This window comes from Passer montanus, unplaced genomic scaffold (genome assembly GCF_014805655.1).
Source record: "Passer montanus isolate IOZ18808 unplaced genomic scaffold, ASM1480565v1 scaffold26, whole genome shotgun sequence".
Taxonomy (NCBI): domain Eukaryota; kingdom Metazoa; phylum Chordata; class Aves; order Passeriformes; family Passeridae; genus Passer; species Passer montanus.
The window spans coordinates 9,861,749-9,882,609 of NW_024367261.1; the positions used below are offsets into that span (position 1 = coordinate 9,861,749).

General features: G+C 41.3%; 1 protein-coding gene across 8 annotated transcripts in view; it reads right to left on the reverse strand.

The window, feature by feature from the left end:
• Positions 1 to 20,861, reverse strand: part of SLC66A2 (solute carrier family 66 member 2) — a 112,166-nt gene that overhangs the window by 59,669 nt on the left and 31,636 nt on the right. For 6 of the 8 annotated variants that reach the window (XR_005627796.1, XM_039712271.1, XM_039712275.1 and 3 more), the window contains one exon: positions 9,851 to 10,067. Coding sequence is in view for 6 of the 8 variants with exons in the window: in XM_039712271.1 (XP_039568205.1) it covers positions 9,851 to 10,067 (217 nt within the window). In the remaining 2 variants the exon portion in view is untranslated. Of the gene's footprint in view, positions 1 to 5,699; positions 5,828 to 9,850; positions 10,068 to 20,861 lie in introns of all 8 variants that reach the window. The other 2 variants (XR_005627797.1, XM_039712273.1) reach the window with 1 other exon arrangement.

A 20,861-nucleotide genomic window follows, 5' to 3' on the forward strand; every position in this document is an offset into this window, starting at 1 on the left:
TGGTTAGGCATGTAATTCCCTGATGTGATGTAGACATGCATAACTCCTAGCCATCCTCCCCAGAACAAATTAAAACCCTACCTTTTGGCCTTGTTGAAACAGGTTTTTCTTATATATTTTTTTTCCTTCTACATTCCACTCAAGAATACTATGAGCACTTCCTCCCCATCTCAGTTTTTGGGCTCATAATTCAGTGTGTCAGTCTCTGCACTTCCCACTCTTCTGTTTGCTTGTCCCACTGTGTCTGAGGAGCAAATAAACCATTACAGGTCAAAGCTGAAACAGAAAATCTCTATAGTCGACCCACTCGTATCTGCCCGACTCCCATTCTCTATCCAGTTCTTCACTGTAGTCTTTCTGGACCACCCTGCAAAGTCACTTCCTGAGCTAAGGTTCTTTTGATCTCTTTTTTCTGCTGTTCTGGCTCATCTGTTAACTACTTAAATTACTCACCTCTCTGCTGACTTTACAGATCTTCATCACAGTCAATATTACCATTCTGGTTGTTTACATTCTTGCCTCTCAACCTGTATTTCTTCAAACTCAAATGTCAGTTTACTTCCATTCCATATTTCTAATCCCACTCAGTCCTACTGCACTGAGGGAGACAGCTCTGCAACCACTTATGTGAAGGTAACTTAAGCCACTTACACTATTGCTGTGGTGAATTCTAACAAAATACAGGTGCTGAAATGTCAAGAACTGAGGCACTTCTATTCCCAAATTTGTTAGGTAACAGAGGATGACAACATTTTTTTGAAAACTTTCATCTCTCAGGTATCTTCATGACAGGCTCAATTCCCATCTTTTGTGCCTTGGCCTGACCTTATCTATGCAAAATACCTTGCATGACACTTCCTTGCCAGAGGAAGAGGGAGCACCTAAACTTAATGGAATGGTTTTGTAACAGAAGTACAATAAATTTTCTCTTGTAATTCAAATTCTCAGGGCACAGAGAAAAGCACCTACTGAGAGAGCACTCATTAAACATGCCAGCAGAGCTTTATTCCTATTACTATACAGCAGCCTTGAACTATTTGTAAAAGATGAATGCTTTTGGTTTGAAGTCATTTGCTTTGATTATACTTTTTGAACAGAGGGGATGAGGTGCCAGGGGAAGAGAAATGAGAAAGGTTCAAAATGTGCAAGAACTTTAGCAGTCCACACTGTGCTACAACCTTAGAGATGCTTAAGGTAAGTGGGTACTGCTGCTCACACTGCCAGAAGTGCTGGGAGGCTGAGGGAAGGAAGGTCTCCCTCCTGGATTTTTCCACCTTCAGTTCCTGAAATTCTCAGATGTGTTGAGTGAACAGGGCAAAAAGAACCATCTTTGGAGACTCATACTGTGCTGCTGCAGCTCTTGAGAGAACAGCTCTGGGGAGACACAGCAGGCAAGCACAGAGATGACTGCAGTGCTGACCCAGCACAGCAACCCACAGGCCACAGACCTGCAGAGAGTCAAGCAGAAAGTGCAGGCCCTTGAACCTGCGGCATCGATCACAGGTCTGCTCCAAGTGAAAAGACTGGAGAAGAGGAGAGAATCCACTTAATTCCTAGGATCAGAACAAAATAGTTTCAGCCCACCTGTTCACATGCTGACAGGACTCTGCCCTCATCCTCAGTGCATTGAGACCAAGCCTGTTTATTTTCCTGATGCAGTAACACTTTCACGGGAGAAGAAATTAGAAATCTGAGATTCTTCACAGGAGAAGAGATTAGAAATCTTCTGAGGACTACTTTCTTTAATCTCTTAGCCTTAGAACAGGCAGATTTGGAAAGGGAATCTGATGCGCCTGTTGCCCATTGGAACTACAAATGAGAAGGTTAAGAGAGAAGACAAGCTATTTGTAATAAGCCTTACAGTTGTACAAAAACGTCGTCCATCCAGTCATGAAAACAGTTCACTGACTATTATGCAAACCTGGATGTTTGCATAGTGTATACAAAGTCCAGAAATTAAAAACCTTGGAATATTTTATATAAAAGCCATGATAAAGGACAATAGCCACCAGCTGATCAGTGCCAGAAGCAGAAGAGGAAATGTCAGCAAAGCAACACAATCCAACAAGTAAAACTTCCCCAGAAAACTATGAATACTGGCTGGAGCTACAGAAGCAATGACAACAATCGTAGGTCCACACAGAAAACCAATGATATGAGTAAAGAAGAGCCTTTAAGAAAACAAAAGAATACAATCACAGAACTACAGTAAATTATATGTATAGTTTAAAATAGCCAATTTGTAAGCACAGTGACAGTTCTGATTAACTTAGTGTAATAAGAAAGGCAGTAAAATAAGGAATGGGCCATACAACCCTAAGTACAAACCACTTTTAAGTAGAGCTAATAATTTTACATTTACCCAATGTAGTTCTAGCTCATGCTTAAGACCTTGATTTCTCTATTTGCTAGGGCTCCATATTTAACTTTTAGGTCCTAACTAGTCCCTCAAGAACTACTTCCTTTCATAACTTAGTCCCTGTGATTGTCTGCACAATGCTTTATGCAATGGAAACCTGCTTCTTAGCTGGGTCAGATGATTTGAATCCACAAAACTACATTGGGGGTTGTTTGTTTGTTTGAACTAAATGGCCCTCAACTCCCATACCCCTCTTCCATGTTCTCTGTTTTGTCTGTTTAACATATAAAGCAGCTGCTATTTTAAGAATAACAGAAGACACTGTTTAACCAGTACCTGGAGGGTACAATGCCAAAGCCTGTGGGAAACACTTCTCTCTCTATTTGCCATCTTCCTTGGTGTTAGTTCTGGACTGAGCATAATTTACTCCTGACTCAGGTCTCCTCTGTACTGGTCAGTGTCTGCTTTGTGTATGTGGCATACTCAGGAAAGGAAATCTTTCACATAGGCATCCATTATCCCTACTCCTGTGTCTTTGATTTTCTTCTCATCCATGCAATTTCTGACAGTGAGAAAACGGAACTGAAGAGAAAAAAAGCCACGACACTCAATATGCCCATTGCCTGCATCACTCTCTTTTAACTTCCCTCCCTTTTAGCACTTAAGGTCTTTTCCAGTTAATTTCTCTCACTCCTTTACTGAGCCTCCCCAAAAAAAGCACAGATATGTAACAAAGTTGCCATAACAGATGTGAATTGCCTCCCTTTTAAATGGAACTAAATTTATGCTGAAGAAGTTAATACATAGTTGGTGCCTGAGCAGAAACATCCACAAATCTTGCAACCTCCCTCTAGCACAGGGTTTTGTTTTCTTTTAAACAGCATAAAGGAAGTAACTCAAAAGTTACTCCAAAGGAAGTAACTCACTGAAGCTGTTTTACTTAGTCACAAATAAAAAATTCCCTCAGGCTAAAAAATCTCAAGAAACCACAGGAGTAGCATTTTTATAGCACTTGCCCAATCTCCTTAAATCTAAAATCTCACTAAGGGAGGTGGCCAGACATTGGTTAGCCAGTCCTGAATAAAGCCTTCAGTTGCTTCATCACAACAACTGGTTAATACAATACAGGCAGAAAAAATATAGCAGCTTTCATTACTTCACAGCTTTTGAACAGACTCAGGATTTGTCTCTGGGACAAACACTGGTCTCAGAAGTCAAAAGTTTCTCCTGAAAAATGATCTAAAGAACTGCTTGTCTCATAAAGGAAAAAGCTATAGAGAAGTAGTCAATAAAAGCAACCAACAATAAAATTTATCTCTCTAAGAAATACTGTCTTCTAGTATTCTTAATATTATCTATAGAGGAGAAAGGCAAATAATATATTAAATATATATACATATTAGAATCATTTAATAGAATTTATTTCTTTCTTATGTCTTTATACCACACTCATTTCACTGAAAACATTTCAGACAAACACTTGCTCATAACCAGCTCACAGCTGCAGCACACCTTATAAAACATTTCTGAATGAAAAAGCTTTTTATAATTTGCAGCTTTTGACTTCAGCAGCTTCTGAGACAATTAATGCCAATTATTCCTCCATCGGTGATTTGCGCTTTTTAAAACAGGATAATCACTGTGACTGACCCAGCATTGCCACAGGAGGGACTAAATTAATATTTTTCTTTCATAGCACAATAACCCAATTGAGTGAAATCCTGCGATTATCCTCATTCAGTCTTTGCAGACTAGATTTCCCAAGACAGACTCCTATCAACACATAAGCAGAGTCACTGATTGTGTTGGCTGTCTCCAGGCAGTGAAGTTCTGCACCCCCAACCCAATGTCAGCCAAACACAACAGTCAAAGTCGTGCAGAAAGGAGGTTCCTTCCAAGCAGACTGGAAGCTGTCCATGAGCAAGAAGACAGACCTGGGAAATTGCTTGCAGAGGAATGACACAGGTTCCTCCTGGTTGTGTCCTTCTGACCCTGCAGCTGCACATGCAGCCCTGAGTCCGGCACAGCAAGGGCCATCCCATGCCCAGGATGCAGCCAGGGAAGAGACAAAACTGCATATCAGGACCTCAACTACCGCTGCAAAAATACCTTGGTTTATTGAACCCACGTGCTTCCAAGCTGACAACTGACAGGCACATTTGGGTATCCAATGGACTGTGGCTTATGAGATTTCAAGATATGTAGCCCAGCTCTGTCCTACTGCCAGACCTCTTGCTTGGACCTGGGAAGATTGTGCCATGCAGCGGCTCTCACTGAAAAGAAACTGCTTCTCCATGGGGTTTGAGCAGCAGCTGGCAGTCAAAAAGGATTACTGCCAGGTGATTTTCAGAAGCCTTTGCAAAAAACTTTTGATGAAGGGCAGTTGCTTTTTTCTGGAGCGGGGCAGCAGACAGGAATGTAATACTATGCTGGAGCAAATCAACCAGCATGCAGTCTCAATGTTAACATGGTCCTTGGGTAGGACCATACACCCACCACTTGGCCACAGACGTTACAGAGGAACACCCTTGTCCTGTTTTAGGGCAAATTTGGGAGAAAACCTTCAAAAGGGTTTCCCCTAGAAAGCAAACTCAAGTGGCCCCTCCCCCATCTGGTTTGGGAAAGGATTTCCTTGGAGAAAAGTGGAAAAAAGCTGTTTATTTAACAGACAAAGCTTTCATCAGCACAAAAAATGAACAATATTAAACAGTAGAACCTCTTGCTGCTCCAAAAGAGAAGACAAACTCAGAAAAGTTCCCTCTATGAGCTGCAGCTCGGCTCACTCAGTCTCTTATCAGTCCCTCCAGTGCTGGAAATGCCGCGGCCCAGGCCCGGTGGGCCACAATTGTGAGCTGCTGGTGCTCCTCTGGGTGTTCTGACCAGAGCAGGTTTAAACAGGTCCAAGAAAAAGAAAAACCACAGGCCAGGGAGCTTCTCTGCCTCAGCTAGCTAAAATTAACTAAAAGCAAAGAGAGCTCTGTCCCGCTGTCTGCCCATCCGCAGACAGCACAGTCCAGCAGCAGGGTGCAGGGGGGCAAGTGCCATTTCTGATAACAAACTCCGCTCTTCTTCTCTCCCCCTTCACTCTCAGAACCAGACAAAATTTATTTCTGGGCTAAACAAACAAATGGGGATACAAGCATCATAAAGCCAGGACAACCCTCCATCCTCCTCCTTTGGTGGAGGGAGGTCAGATGGGATTATGAGGAGAGCATAATAACAGCAGCGCCTCCCCTCAGAGGCTCTCCCCACACCTGCACAAAAGCACACACTGCCCCCCTACAGGAACTCCACAAAAGCTGCTGTCCACACAAGGATGTCATTCTCCCAATGCACTGACCTCTGTGTGCAGCAGTACTGCTGCCAGATCCACAGCCAACCTTCCAGCCCTTTGCACTGCCTCCTGCTGAACACCACCATTTCTCATGAATGTAGTCCATCAGAAAAAGTGACTGGGAGGCAATTACCCTAGAAGGAGTGTGGACGCAAAGATAAATGACAGACATCCTGTCTGTATGTTTCTTGTCCCAAAACAAAAGCAGTTAATAAAACAAGGAGCATCAGATCCCAACTGTAGTATTCAGCAGCTCTGACTCCCAACAGGTGGTAAAGGAGAGGTGTTCTGGATGTCATATCTTGAAATATTTTACCACATAATATAAAGCAAAATTACAAGTGATGAACCATCTTTTAATGTCATAGTGCCTTTTTTTTCTCAAATACTCTAAAGCTCTTCAACTTTGAGGCAGCTTTTCTCCTTTTTCTAACATAACCGCTTATAATTCTAATCCACTCCAAGAATTAAAGTAATTAAATTACTCTTTTACTAGGTCACCTGACAGAACTAGTTTAGTTCTTGAAAAGAATGGAGATTAAGTGAATATTTTTTTGATAGGTATTAACACAATTCATTACAAAGTACTTCTGTCAAGTTTAGTACCATAATTTATATAATTACTATTGTACTATTTAGGTTTGCAACCATTCAAAACTACTTAAATACTTAAACAGAGCTCCAAGTTTCCATAAAATACTCATTCCAAAAGTAATCAGGTAATTGTCAGAGAGCATGATGAAAATTTCTGTTGCTTTGACTAGCTTAGTTGTTTACTTCATCACAGGAAAAATTCCACCCATCAGTCATCAGCCCACAAGGACATATTAGACTATCTTCACTCCACAAAAGCTGTTACTCAGCATGCATCTCCTTTCTATTTTTATTGTTTCCATTTCTATCTAACTTCTCCTTTGGTCTCTGCTCTGTCAGAATAGAGGAGGAAGCTACAGGACCTAGTAGTAATAATCCTACAAAAAGAAGGAAAATGACAGAGAAAGGGAAAAATGAAAACTTAAAAATAAGATGTGAGGAGCTGTATCCAGCAGAACAGCAATATCAAAGACACAGCAGACTCATTCTCAGGAGCACTACAAAGCACATAGCTGTGATTCCTCCACTCCAGTCATGCTCTATTACAATAAACATAACTTCCTAAGCTGCAGATGCCCTCTGGACATTTACCTCAGACACACTGGACATTTTCAGTAGGGGACTTTTCATGCAGTAGCAAATGGAAATACAGTGGTGAGATGATAGGACCCTTTCCACAACTGCCTCTTAAAGGGTATCCTGGCTGCCACTGCAGCCACCTCTCCCATTTAGCTCTCTCACGGCCCCTGGTCTCCAAGTGGCAGTAGCAAATGGAAATACAGGGGTGAGATGATAGGACCCTTTCCACAACAGCCTCTTAAAGTACGGTATCCTGGCTGCCACTGCAGCCACCTCTCCCATTTAGCTCTCTCACGGCCCCTGGTCTCCAAGTTTGTTTATCAGGAAATGACTGCTACCTCAAGTATGAGATGTCCTCAACTTCTCACTCAAACAGGTGTTACTGGGTGGGGGAAGGGTTGTGGGTAGTGTGGTCTTTTTTCAGAAACAAGAGTATCAGAGGAATCTGGCAGAATACTCTGATCAGATAGGGCCACATACTGAGACCTTATTCTCCATTTCTTTTTCAACAGTTAACCTTTATGAAAAGACTTGTTTGCTAAACAGAATTATGTATCAGCTGCTCTGTCCCACTTCAGAGACAGATGCATGTTACAGCTTTTCTCAGCCAAGCCACGAGGACCTGTGAACAACCACTTCTCCAGCAGTAGTGAAGGCTGTGATCTTTATCAGGGACAGAGACTGCACTCCTTCACTGGGTCAGAATTACTGTTGTTTAAGAAATTACCACCTCCAACCAGAATTTGATGATTGACCAAAATGTCACTATATAGAACACAATACTCATTGCTCTTCCCATTAAGCTTAAAGTCACAGAGACACTAGAAACTAATCTCTTTTTCTGTGCCACTGAGGCTTGCTAAGAGCATGGCTGGCAGCCAGCCATTTTGGCCCAGATCCCCAATGTAATTGCTTCCAACAGTGGAACCAACCACACACATGGTTATTTCTGCCCTGAGCTGTAAATAAGTGCACAGAGCAGTGGGAATCAGCTAACCTGGGCATCAGCCAGCCCTCACCTGGTAAATACCTATGCAAGTAGGCTGGCTGCACTGTTACATGCTCCCTTCAGTGTTCCTGTGACTGGGGTCTCTTCTTGATATGCTCTTAGAGAAGTGAGCACAGGAAGGGAAGTTCAGAGGAAGTATTTCCAACAGTTCCTTCAACAGAAGGCAAAACACTGGGAGAAGTCACTCACTGTTACAGGAGGAACAGCCCAGTAATGCTTAGAGAACATCCAGTCAATTTAGGATTGCATGGTACTACAAAGTGTGTGTGGTACCTGCAACATATATAAAACCACAATTTAACTTGATAAAAAGAAAGAACACCAACATATGCATGAATATCCTCCCACTGTGTACAACAGCACAAAGTTGTGCATTATTTCATCAGTGCCCAGACCCATCAATGTCCAATGCCCCACAAAGTACTGCTTCAAAAGTGGAACCAGACAGAGAAATGCATTCTGGAACCAAGAGCAAACTCATAAGCAGCATGGCTGTGCTTGACCTGGTTCTGTTCCATGACAAGGAAACATGAGCTTTTATGCTATTTTCTCTTGACTAAACACAGCACTCTTTCGCCAAGTAGTCCTAGATGAGAATTCTGCAATTCTATGCTTTGCAGTTCACAAAGAACAAAGGGGCTTTTCAAATCCTTTTGCTAATAGCACATACAAAAAATAGCAAAACTGAAACTCACATCCCCAGGAAGGAGTTAAGGAAAAGCAAAACACTACCAGTGGCCATCATTAATATGGCATTGTAATTCACAGATGAAAAACAGAAAAGGGAAAAAGTCAAACCAGAGCATAAAAACTGTCTAGCAGATAAGTTGCCTTCTGAATATCACAGGTACAGAATTTTCCAAGACTGAGCATATGAAAAACACCCCAATATTCTGGAAGCAAATCCTGACTCTTTCCGTACTAAACAGGCTCCCAATCAGCAAATGCCTGAAACATCAAAGCAAATTTCTGAACATTTCAACATTTCAAGCTAGAAAAGATCTCAGAGTAGCTAGTATAAGCACGCTCAAGCCAAACAAGTAAAGTGAACAATGTGAACAGAGGACAGAATTGCTTTGGTTTGGGGGTGGCATGGTTAATTGTCTTGACCAAAGTAAAAATTATCCCAGCTAATTTTAAAAGGAATGCAGAGAAGTCATAATGAAACAGTGGAAGAGATGACAGAGTCACAAATGATCACAGCACTCTGTGAACTGAATTTGCTGCTGTATTGTTTCTACAGACCAGTGCACTGATGCACCACAGTGAAGCTCAAAAAGCTTCAGAAGTTGCCTTTGTAATCTTAGTGTTACCATTTGAGTTATCCAATGAACAGTGTGAAAAAATAATCTGATTTAATGCCTCAAGAGTGGGCACAAGATTAAAATTTTCTGTCCCACATTTTTACAGTCATGACTGTAAAAGTCACATTGGCGCTTTTGCAAATGTCAGTTTCAAGCTTTGACACAAAAATAAATACTGATGTCATTTGCTACAAATGTAGTAATGGATTATGAAGAAGTGAGGAGCAGACATGTGAGGTAAAGCTAATTATATGAGTTACACTGATAGTTATAGGCTGTAGGCTCAAAATATTTTCATCCTCTTTATTACTTTTGATATGCAAGATCTCTTTAGATCATTTCTAATTACCGGCGTAGCACAGCTCGAGTAGAAGTGCAACATGTTACTAATGGCAACAGTAGTGGTTTCACATGTTTATTTGACTAGAACATGTTTCACTTGGAACTCTCCAGCTGGACTTGGATAATGGGTCAGAGTTCAGAGGTGTCACAGAACTCCCACTGCCTTCAGCAGTGCTGCACTGGTGACAGAAAGTCTACTCTGATTGCTGCTGTGCTTTCAAGTAAAAACTGCAGAGATGACATTGCCCTTCCTGGAAAAGCATTCCACACTGCAGAAACAGCCCCCATGAAGGCACACACATGTGTTTGATGCCGGGCAAGCACTGTACCTCATGCCTTCTGTCGATCTGTTCTGGTAGTTGCGGTACAGCTGCGGGACGCCCAGCATGGCCTCAGTGAACACAGCAAGGAAGCCCAGCGTTTCCACAAAGAGGGAGGAGTCCAGCCACAGGTAAGTGATGTAACCAGTCACACCAGTGAAGGTGAGGACGCACTGCACGTAGTCTGTAAACTTGCTCCAATGCCAAAAATAGTTCAAGTCAAAATCTGCAACAGAACAGGAATGCAAGAAGAATTAAATATGTTTTCCCAACCAAAACCAATTCCAATTCCAAGGGTGGAATTGAGAATTGGGAAGCATGAGGGAGCCACAGTGTTTGGCGGAAGGTGTAACTAGAAAATGAAGGATAGGATTAAAAAAATAAAAACAAAACAACCAAACACACTTGCAATCACCCCCCCAAAAAACCTCTCACAAAACCAAGAAAAATAAAGAATAATAGTCCTGATTTCAAAAACATTTTTTTGGGGAGTGTTCAATAAAGAAACAAGAAAACAAAGGCTTGCCAGCCAACAAAGTATTTACAAAGATAACATTTTAAAAGTAAGCATTTCAAAAATACCTTTCTACATCAAACATGAAGGACTCTGGATACTGCTCTAGTGGAGCTGGCATAGGAAATGTTTCACAAAAACCTTCCAATACTAATAACAGGCCCCAAGCACCGCAGTGCAAGCATTCTTTCTCTTAGGTCACTATCTCTGCCTTCCAAGTGCCTCAATCCAAGCTGCTTAGAAGGTCACCTGAAGTCCAAAGCTCTGTTCCCTAGTGCAGTGCAGCTGCCTGTGGGGAAGGGCAAGATGCCAATGCAACTGCTAGAGTTTTACTGAGACAGGTACAAGACTGAGGCAAGACTTTCCCTGGAAAAAAGCCTCTCACAGACATCACCACTTTCATTCCTAGGACAAAACTTTGCTCTTGCCTTTGCCGGCACCAAGGAGTGCAGGTGTAGCACCCGTTTCTGCATCCATCACAATGGAATCCTCAGCCAGAGAAGGCAATATCCCTTCTCGAGGGAAGGAGAGAAGGAACAAACCAACCATGGCATTTGCTTGGTACACTACCAGTGTATCACTGCAAGATATCTAGCAGTCTTACTGATGAATTGTAAAATACACCACCCCATCGGGACTGATTATGTAACTTCACTTTTAACAAAAATGCTACAATAACTATTTGTTAGTAGGTGCTGTTCCTGCCTTCCTTTCATGGAAGCACCTACTTCAGACCAACTGGACTCTCTGAACTACCAAGGTGATGAACTACTGTGCTAACAGGGATATTACAACCAGCCCAAAGCCATGAAATACACAGCACATCACTAGAAGATCTGTCGCTTCAGAAGCAGTCAAGAAAGCCACAGAAATAGTGCCACTGCTAACTCAAGCAAGGAAGATATCAACCTCCACTGTCTAACACTAACAGAAAATTCAGTGAGATGGGAATACAGGCATTTAGCTGTCTCAGGATACATACACACACCAAATAATAGTTTTACATTCTGCATCTCTTCATACCTTCACATCAGTATCAGTCTGGCCCTCAGACACACTTTATTAGCTATTCTCTTTTTACCTGGCAAACCCACACCTCAGGACACCTCCTGACTGCACCCAGCCGCATCATGTTATTTTGCCACACAAAGAGGAAGGCACAACTGGCCAGGAGCCATACCCAACCTGCAGCATTATCATCCATCACCCAGAATTGAATAAAATTACTTGGGGAAAAACCACTGTAATGTCGATGTAAATGTTGACTTTCAGTATTTTATGGTAGTGGCTCCTCAGCCTCAGAATTCAGGGACACAAGACTAAACAAAAGACTCAGTGCTGGCACAGCCCAAACCACATGAGCCTCATGCATTTCTGGAGCTTTGTGAAGGCTTTACTTTTTGGAGATGAAGGGCCCATGTCCCTTCACTCATTAAACCTTCCTACCAGCTGTCACATTTGCCCTGCATACACTGTTTTTCCTCCTGCGTTCTCCACATGCTCAAAGATCCTTTTTAAAATATCCATCCCTGGACACCCAAGTCCTAATTTCCCCAGTTCATTTTCATAACAGAAATCAAAGAACTAAAACTACATTGAAGGAACAAGAAGTTTAGGAAGTTCATGAAACCAAAAAAATCAACATTCCCACAGCTATTATGAGGCAAGCTACAAAATCCATGGATCCATGCAAACACTTGAACATAGATGAGAAACACACTGTGTGAAACAGGATTTCAACTGAAGCAGGAGAATTAATTACTAGTACAGAGACTCTATTTTGCTCAAAACCATCATGATGCTAGATAATCTCCATTTCACTGCAGAAGTTTATAATATCTGGTTTCTGCTATAAATTTTGCTTACTAATATAGCTAAGAAAGAAGGGAAGAGAAGACAAAAGAGTTAAGAGCAATCATAACCTTGTTAATAGTTTTTACAGAAAAACATCTGAGTTATTGTAAAAACAAGCCAATATATAATCACTAATTGCTCTACTTAAAGATGTATTCTCCAGATGAAGAAGTCTATTTTAGGACACTAAACCTCACCATACTGCATTACCAAAAAAAAAAAAAGTAGAGAAAGAAACACCTGACTTTCCATAAAGTTGTAAGCTGTAATAATGTTTTGCCAAATGATTTCTTTCTTTTTAACCAAGACTAACGTTTACTTTCTTTGAAAAATGGTTTAAAAAATTCAGAGGGGAAAAAGTCACACACCCATCACTTCAAGGTCTGGAAATAAACTGTGACTCATTTTTCCAAGTGGCTCCCTTCTCAAGGGGGTCCAAACACACTAGTTCTGCAATGAGAGTGATATTTTTTTAAAGAAAAAAATGTTGATTGTGCTGAATACAGTGACAGGTATGTGAAAAAAAAATCTTAAATGCTTTAAAAAAAAGTAGTTTTAAAAACAAATAAAATTCATGTGTGTGCAAACCAGTCCTATTCCAAGAAGGGCAGAGAACACCAATCTGTGTCCCAAACCATGTCATCTGAGAACTGAACGAAGTTATACATGTTATTGCAAACACTATTCATATTTGAAGAAGGAAATGTTTCCTTAGAAGGACAAAACAAGAAATCCCCTGTACCACCATTTATTTCTAGCAAACATCTTAAAAACTGTCTTAGTTAAATGTGGATGCATATCTTTCTACTCGCTGAAATGGGAAGACGCTGCCTGCACAGCTCACTCCATCCTGCCCAGTGAGAAATCCCTGACATGGGTTTGTAACTACACTCAGCTGATGCAGTTCAAGAAGTAACTCCCAGTCACTAACATCCTGTGTGGATCAGAATTAGCATTACTGTGCTGAAAGGTACTGTATTTTATTACCCATGGCTGAGGTCTTTAAATCACACAGTGCATTGCATTTTAAGCACATTAATCCATTGATAGATGAGAGATTTATGCTGGAAAATCCTATTAATGCTGGGGGAAGGAGCAGCTCAGTAGGTTTTTTGTGAACTGACTGGAGAAAACTCTACACAGCTTGAGAGTGAAGAAGGATGAGATTAAAAGGCCTCCTCTGAGAGGCACTTCGCATGTCAGAGATGAAAAATGTAAAGCAGGCGAGAGATAACATTGTAAATAACAATGGTTATTAACCAGTCGGGCCAAAATGCAAGTAGTAAATTCAAGATTCTGGTGTGGGATAGATGCCAAGTGACACAAAGAAGAGTCCAGAGTATCAGCTTTCAAGTGAGGATGACACAGAGGTCCAAACAGTTACATTATTTTTAGTCAAGAAACATTTTATACCAGGCCAGATACCATGCTAGTTCCTTTTGGGAAAGTGAAGCAAAGACTTTAACATCCTAGAAATTATTTACTGTAGCTCTCAATTTCTCTTACTAGTTGCATCTTATTTTGTGCCTTGACCTAATTCTGTACCTACATCCTTGCACTACATTCACTTACAGTTGTCCTTAGATATTTGACCCAGCTCCTCCATTTGGTTGGCTCCTTCCTAGTTTTGAGGTCAAGGAAAAGCTTACCATTTCTCCTGCCTGCCTTTGCAAGGTGGGAAAGTTTGCATTTGAGCCTTTTGTATAGCTTTGACAAGGAAATAAACTCTTTTCTTCTTACGAAGATTGCTGGTTTTACCCTCTTTCCCACTCCTTGTTGAACGCCATTACATCACAGTCACTCACCCAAACTACCTTCCATAACTAAACTCTTGGCCTCTTGTATGAAAAGCACTGCTCACTAACTCCTAAGAGCATGCTGAGCAGACAGTCTCTAACCCTGAGTGCCCTCCTAAACAGATGACTCAGTAATTAATCCTCCTGCCCCCTGGTACACAGCTAATTCTTGTATTTTGTGAGACTGTGGTGCTGTTCAAAGGATATCCAATTTCCATCATCTGGCTGTCAACCACCATGCCTGTCCACCTGACCTGTTCCTGCCACACAATCAAAGGAGTCCAGCCTGAGCAGTCAGATGTGCAATGCCTCCCTCAACAACACTGCAATCCAAAACCTGGCTTAGATCCTGTGAAAGAGCCTGATAACAGTAATATATTCAACCTGGAACAGTTATGAAATGCAGTCATGGCTGGGAATGATTTCAGATTATTATCCATGGTCTGTTTCCTGTAAAATGTACACACTTTGAAGATGCAGAAGCCACAACCTGCAACACTGTGCTGCCCGTGGATCTCAGCCACTGAGCTACAGTACAGCACTCTCCTCCTCATTTGCTCTTCTGCTCGTCTCCAGAACTTGTGGTTTCTGCTGTAAAAGAGGTTCAGCTCTGAGCTGCAGGCAAATATGCTGCTGCTCCTCATCCCAGTCCGGCTACAACAGCAACTCGTTGGGCAGCTGGAAGATGTAGACTTGTATCCCCAGGCTGACAAAAGAAACTAGCTCAGACTTCTCACACTTCCAATGAGTGCTCTAAGCTATACACAGCTCCTGCACTCAGCAAAGGCATCTTAAAAATACATTTTGCCACATTCTCTAAAGAGGACTTGCAAGGCACCTGCCACAAGAGGTTGGGCCCAGGCAGTGGATTCTGAAAAGGAGACTTTTATAGTTCCAGTTCTTCAGCTGCAGCAAATCCTCAGACATTTGCCTCAGGCATTATCTGTCTCCCTAGCAATCCTGATTTCAGCTGTCTCATCTAAAAACAGCAACAGGACTGCAGAGAACCATGCTGGCTAGCACTCCTTACCTTGCTTATTCTGAGCAGCTCCCAGACAGAACCCATTTTTCTCTGATGCTCTGTTCTGAAATTCCTGAGTACCTCACAGGGCACCCAGGAAATAGCTGGGGTGATAAGAGCAGTAAGACTGTGCATGACTGTTACTGCATGACGCAAAATTTTTTCTCTCACTCTCATCATCCACATACCCAGCTAGGCACCCTTTCCTTCCAGAAAGTAGAAGGAAGAAAGGAAACAGCATTACAAACAAACAGTGAGAACTGATACATTTGGATTTTCTTTCCTCCTTTTTTAAGAACTGACAGAAACCTGCAAATGCTGTCTGAAGCCAGCATTTCCACTCACTGGGACTGAGAAGGGACTTGTTATGCTTCACTCACGGTACAAAAGAGAAGGAAAGAGAGCTTAGCACAAAAAAACTTCTGGCTCTAATCCAAACCACTGTCTTTTTGAAAGGACACTGTCTATAGACAGACAATGCTCTTCATCTCCATTCCTTCTGTCCCATGAGCTAGGAATTTCTCAAACTCTGAGTTACTTTTAGGTATCTGCTCAGCCCTGTAAGTATCTCAAACATTCCCTTCTATCTTATCTTCACACTGACCTGTACCCAAACATTGCCACTTTTCCCTCTCTAGCCAGTGCAAGATGGGAGCAAAACATTCCGAAGGGTCTTTTCCTTTTCTGAAAGTATTACCCCAGTCTATACCAAACAATTACTCTCTTCCAATGAAATCCATTTCTGACATCCCTTGGCTCATACTGTGCCTTCTCTTGGCCACATCACCAGTTCATTAAAGCCACTCCTCTTAGTATCTGTCTCTCCCTAAAGGCCCAGCACAAGTCCTCTAGTCAACAAAAAGTAACCAGCAGATTTTCATGTGAGGGGGGGAAACGTCAAATCTTATCACATAAAAAAAGGCTGAAAGCCTGACCCACACAAACCTTGAAGATTCATACACAGAACTTTTGTTTTTAAAAGCTCAATGGAGCTTTCAGTACTTGATGGGGGAGAGAACACCTGAGATTAGAAGTTCAAGTGCTATGAAACCTCCTCTACATCAAAATTATCTCTATCTCCCCTCAGTTATCTTCTCTAGTTTGAAGGCAAGTACCTGCCTTAGTTTTCTCTGCCTTATTTTAGGTAGCTTCACAATCTTCTAAAATCTTCTATGCTGGGTTTCTGTTTTGTCACATCAGGTTCATGTTTTTTCTCTCCTATCAGGGTTATCACCCACTCTTCTTCCTCCTTCTCAAAAACTCCACATGTAAGTGGGCTGACATTTTTTTCAGTCCTATCCTGCCCATCCAAGGCTTCTCACTCATATTCCACACTGTCCCCCAGCACACACCTATAAGCATCAGCAACTGCTCTATCCTTCCCCTTTGGGTTCTGTAGGGTCCACTCCACCTCCTCACCAAAGGTAATTACTAATTGCCCAGTTAAGAAACACATGGGAGCTACAACTACTTCAGAAAAATCTGACACAAATGCACTAAATATATGAAAAAGTCAAACAATCCATTCTCTATTTCTTAACACGTTGCCTTTCCCATTAATGTGCTATTTCCCTGTGCTATTTTACAGCCTTCAGTTTAAGGGAATCTTTGAATACCACTTAGCACAGTGGTCCTCAGTAGAGATAATTAGCAATAACACATATCTTGACTATTTTGTGACCCTTAAAGAGCAGCAATTTAAAAGGTAAAATTTATTCTGACAGTTTTACCCCTCCTGCTAACAACACAAATGACAATAGGAATGAAAAGCTAAATCAAAATATTCATACCCTGGGCACCTTCTGTGCAGTTGACAGCCTTTGCTGTACTATCTGCAGTATAATTTGCTTTGTACACAGCTTCAGTTTATGGGAGTTTCACAGTGAAGAAGAAAAAAAATGTAGAGAAAAATGCAGTTATATAAACCCACAAAATTAGGTTGACCTTTACCTCATCTTTGAGAATTTCCACTGTCTCACAAAAGGATGCAGAATTGTTTACATTAGTTGTGCTGCACTGATATCAGCCCTGTCAACATTCTGATTTGTGTGTTTACACCTAAATATGCCTGCATACATGTACAAGCCTCTTCCTCACAGCACTGCTGATACAGAAGCATGAAAAAGAAAGCAAAATTATAAAAGCAAGCAGGGGAGAACAAAGATTTTTTTGTTCTAATACAGACGGAGTTTTAGTAAGTATAGTATCTATGAAGAAGGCTCCAGCTGTTGGGCTCAGAAATTGCTGGTGAATGCCAGCTGAGCTGGGAAATCCTCATGGAGCAGTACAGCTCAGCTCAGCTATCTCTGAACATCACTGCAGAATGAGTGTAACCAACCTGGGGCAGCCAGAAGCAAACTCCTACCCCAGTCCCTCCAACAAAAAGTGTGCAGAAGAGTACTCTGGACTTCTATTCCAAAGCAAGGACATTTTTTGGGTTCCTCCAGATGGAAGATGCTTTAGAGGCAATCATGCAGCAGGTACACATGCAACCCCCTACCACTGTACCTTGTGTAACATATGCTCACATAATTCTTTGCTTTTCAAGTCCAGCTGAGAGAAAGCACTGGGTCTCTCCTGGTGTACTAGTAGGCCAGTAAGATTAGGAGAAGAAAAAAGACAACAACCACCACCATACACATGCCAAGAGCAGGGCACTTAACTTAAGGCTAGGTATATCTAAATCAAGGTACTTACAGCACTACATTACCCCTGTAAAGACTTGCTTCCTCAGTAGCATCACTACTGCAACTCCCTATTGTGTTACTGCTACTCTTGCCTGTTCAGTATAGAAGTCTCTCCTTTCTATTCCAATGTAGTGACTATTCTTCTTAGCCACTGCGTTCATGAGAGAGTCTCAACAGCATGCAAAAGTGGCTCTTATGACCAATGAAGGAAAACAGCCTAATAACTAGGCAAATCATGGGGCATGGAAACCCACTGGAATAATACAGCTGTGGTCCAAAGGATCCAGATCTACAGAAATAAGCTCTGTATTTGAAAGGTGGAGTGAAAGCAATATGAACAGCTTTAGAAGGCTGTTTGAAAGAAGCAGGAAGGAGCACAGACCCCAGGAGGAAATCGTCCTCTCAAGCTGCAGCAGTGGCAGTGCAATGGAAAACCTGGGGAATGTCAGAGCAGAGTTTTGATGACTCAGGGCAGCCTCTGCTTTCACTACAAATATTCCCGATTCTGCTCACCTCCTACACCAGGAGGATCAAAAACTCCAGAGCAAGTCAAACTAAAGAAGTGCCCCAACCCTTCACCCCTAAAGCAGAGCTGTGAAGTCAGGTCTTTGCTCCCAACCATGCCAATGATGGAGGCGGAAGATAAGAGATAAGCTCACTCTTCTTTTGGCCAGATACGCCTTTCTATGCTAACTATAGAAAGAGACTTCTTTTTCTGACAGCAAGATAAGCAGGGATGATGAGAATGTCACAGCAAGAAGAACATGTAGTACCAAGTTTCTATTTCTACAATAATTTTAACAATATTCTACACTATAATCTGCATAGTTTACCAAAGATATCACCCACAGCCCTAGCAGGCAATATACAAAGGCCTCCAAAAAAGACTACAATGAAGTAAGTTAAGGATTGCAGAGCAGGCAGCCTTGACTCTAAAATTCTTGTAGTTGGGAGTTATAAACTGTATATGAAAACAGTTTAATTTATTTTGAATAGTACTGAAACTTATTCTTTGCAGCTTAAGTCTCAGAAGATAGCAAGCCTACTATAATATTAGAAACAATATGCCCTTTCTCATTTAAAGACTGTAATTGAAGAAATGAATAAAAGTTCTTCTAAATATTACAAAACCAAGCTGTGCATTAGACCAGATGCAATTTGACTCAGATTCCACTGTACCAGAGATTACAATGCCAGGTTACATGTATAATGCAGCAAGTCACTCCCAGATCTCTGAAAGTAACTGCCAGGTAAGACTTTACCACCTTTTGAACTGCAGATCTCTGATAAAAACGCTGGTAAGTGATCCCTCTTTTTCAGCCTTGTCTCAGCTTGACTTGCCTGAGACCCCATCTCCTCTGTTGTGAAGACACCACAAAAAGAAGGCATTTGTGATTTTTTTTCAGACACCAAAGTCAGATGGTTACACATTCATAAGTGCATCTGTAAGTATGTTCACAACACAAAGCTAAACACTCTTCATAAAAATACAAACTCATCTCCTTATTTAGGATTTTTGGGGGCAAGTTTAATCTTTGTTTCCTAGGTAACCTACCACCAGCCAAGACAAATTCTAGCCCCCAAACTGGCCCTAGTAATTTAATGTCTAAACAGAAGAATGACCTGTGCAGCTGCCTCCTTTGCTAAAACAATGTGGTCTGCTAAACATCTCTTGGCCATTATCTCAATTAACCTCATAATAACCCATTTTAGTATTGATAATTGAATACTATAAAGTTATCACAAGCATGGAGGAAATTATAGGAAGCTTTCACCTCTTTTTTTCACTCACCCCTCTCCTCTGCCCAGTCCCTGCTACACATATGAAAATGTCAGACAAGTTTTCTTTAATTATCTGAACAGCATTACAAAGATGCTAATATCTCAAAATGATGGCACAGTCTACTCTATTTCATAGAGCTTCCTTTCAAATATCTATTATAGTTAATAATAATAGGGTAGGCTGGTGAAGAAGAATTCTGTATTCAAAAAAAACAAACGACTGTATTTCTCAATTTTTCTTCTATGCTGGAATAAAAAGCAAGACTTTGGGAAATCTGAGGGAGGATGAAGAGAGAGGCAAATATACAGATGAGATCTGGCAAACCAGTTTAAACTTTTAATGTGTCTGATTTGAATTAAGGACCTTCCACCTACGTTTTTTCCATGTCCTATGGCAGCAGGTCATGAAGCTATTACCCACCAAGGTCTGGAAGCAACTCCTACATTCTTATCAATTTTGACCATATTCATTAAAATAATTTATGCATCTGTGTTTGTGAAGATGTGACCATTCACTGGTGACAACCTATATCACCAACAACCAATTAATGAATTTCAGGCCAGCAGTAGCAAAAAAAAAATCTCAATTTATAACTTCTCATTTACTACAATAAACATCATTTAAGTGTAAAGGTGACTATGGAAATTCATCTGCTATTAAAAAAAAATATATATATATAGGTGGATAAAGTTGGCGGTAATTCCAATCTCCATGCAACTTTCTAGGGAAAGGGAATACAAGGATTTCTGGTAGCAGGTTTTCCAGAACCTCTGTGCTTTCAGCGTCCTCTCACAACCACTAAACTAAAGCTCATCCTGCTTACAATAAGTCTGCACAAATCTAAATTACTGTATACGGCCACTGAACAGCAGGAATTTCCACTGCACTAGCAGAAAGAATTTACAGGACAGAAGACCAGTAGAGAGTTTCACTTGAGTGCCTGCAGACTGCCTTACTGATTACAGCACTTGTAACTGGAGGAGCCAAATGAGACATAGCTTCCCTAAAACACAATCAACGCCCTTCAACTTCCCAGCTGTTTAGTTTGACCAGAGATAAATCCCTGTTTTGACAAGAGCAGTGGTTTTTTATGTAAGGCGCACTTCTGAATACCACATTTTCTGAACACCTTGTGCCTGCAGTTCAGTGCTCTGAAGCCAAAAAGCCTTCAAGACATAGATCAAAAGGTAGTTGATTTAAGTAAGCAGCTCTGTAATGAAGAGTTTGGTGGTGACATAGGTGTGCATTCACAAATTGTTCCCATTTCCTAGCAGAAGTTTAAGCTCCTCTTATCCTCCTCAATCTCTAACAGGATAACTCTTTAATTCCGTGAAGCATTTCCCACTGAAGCCACAAAATGTGTGT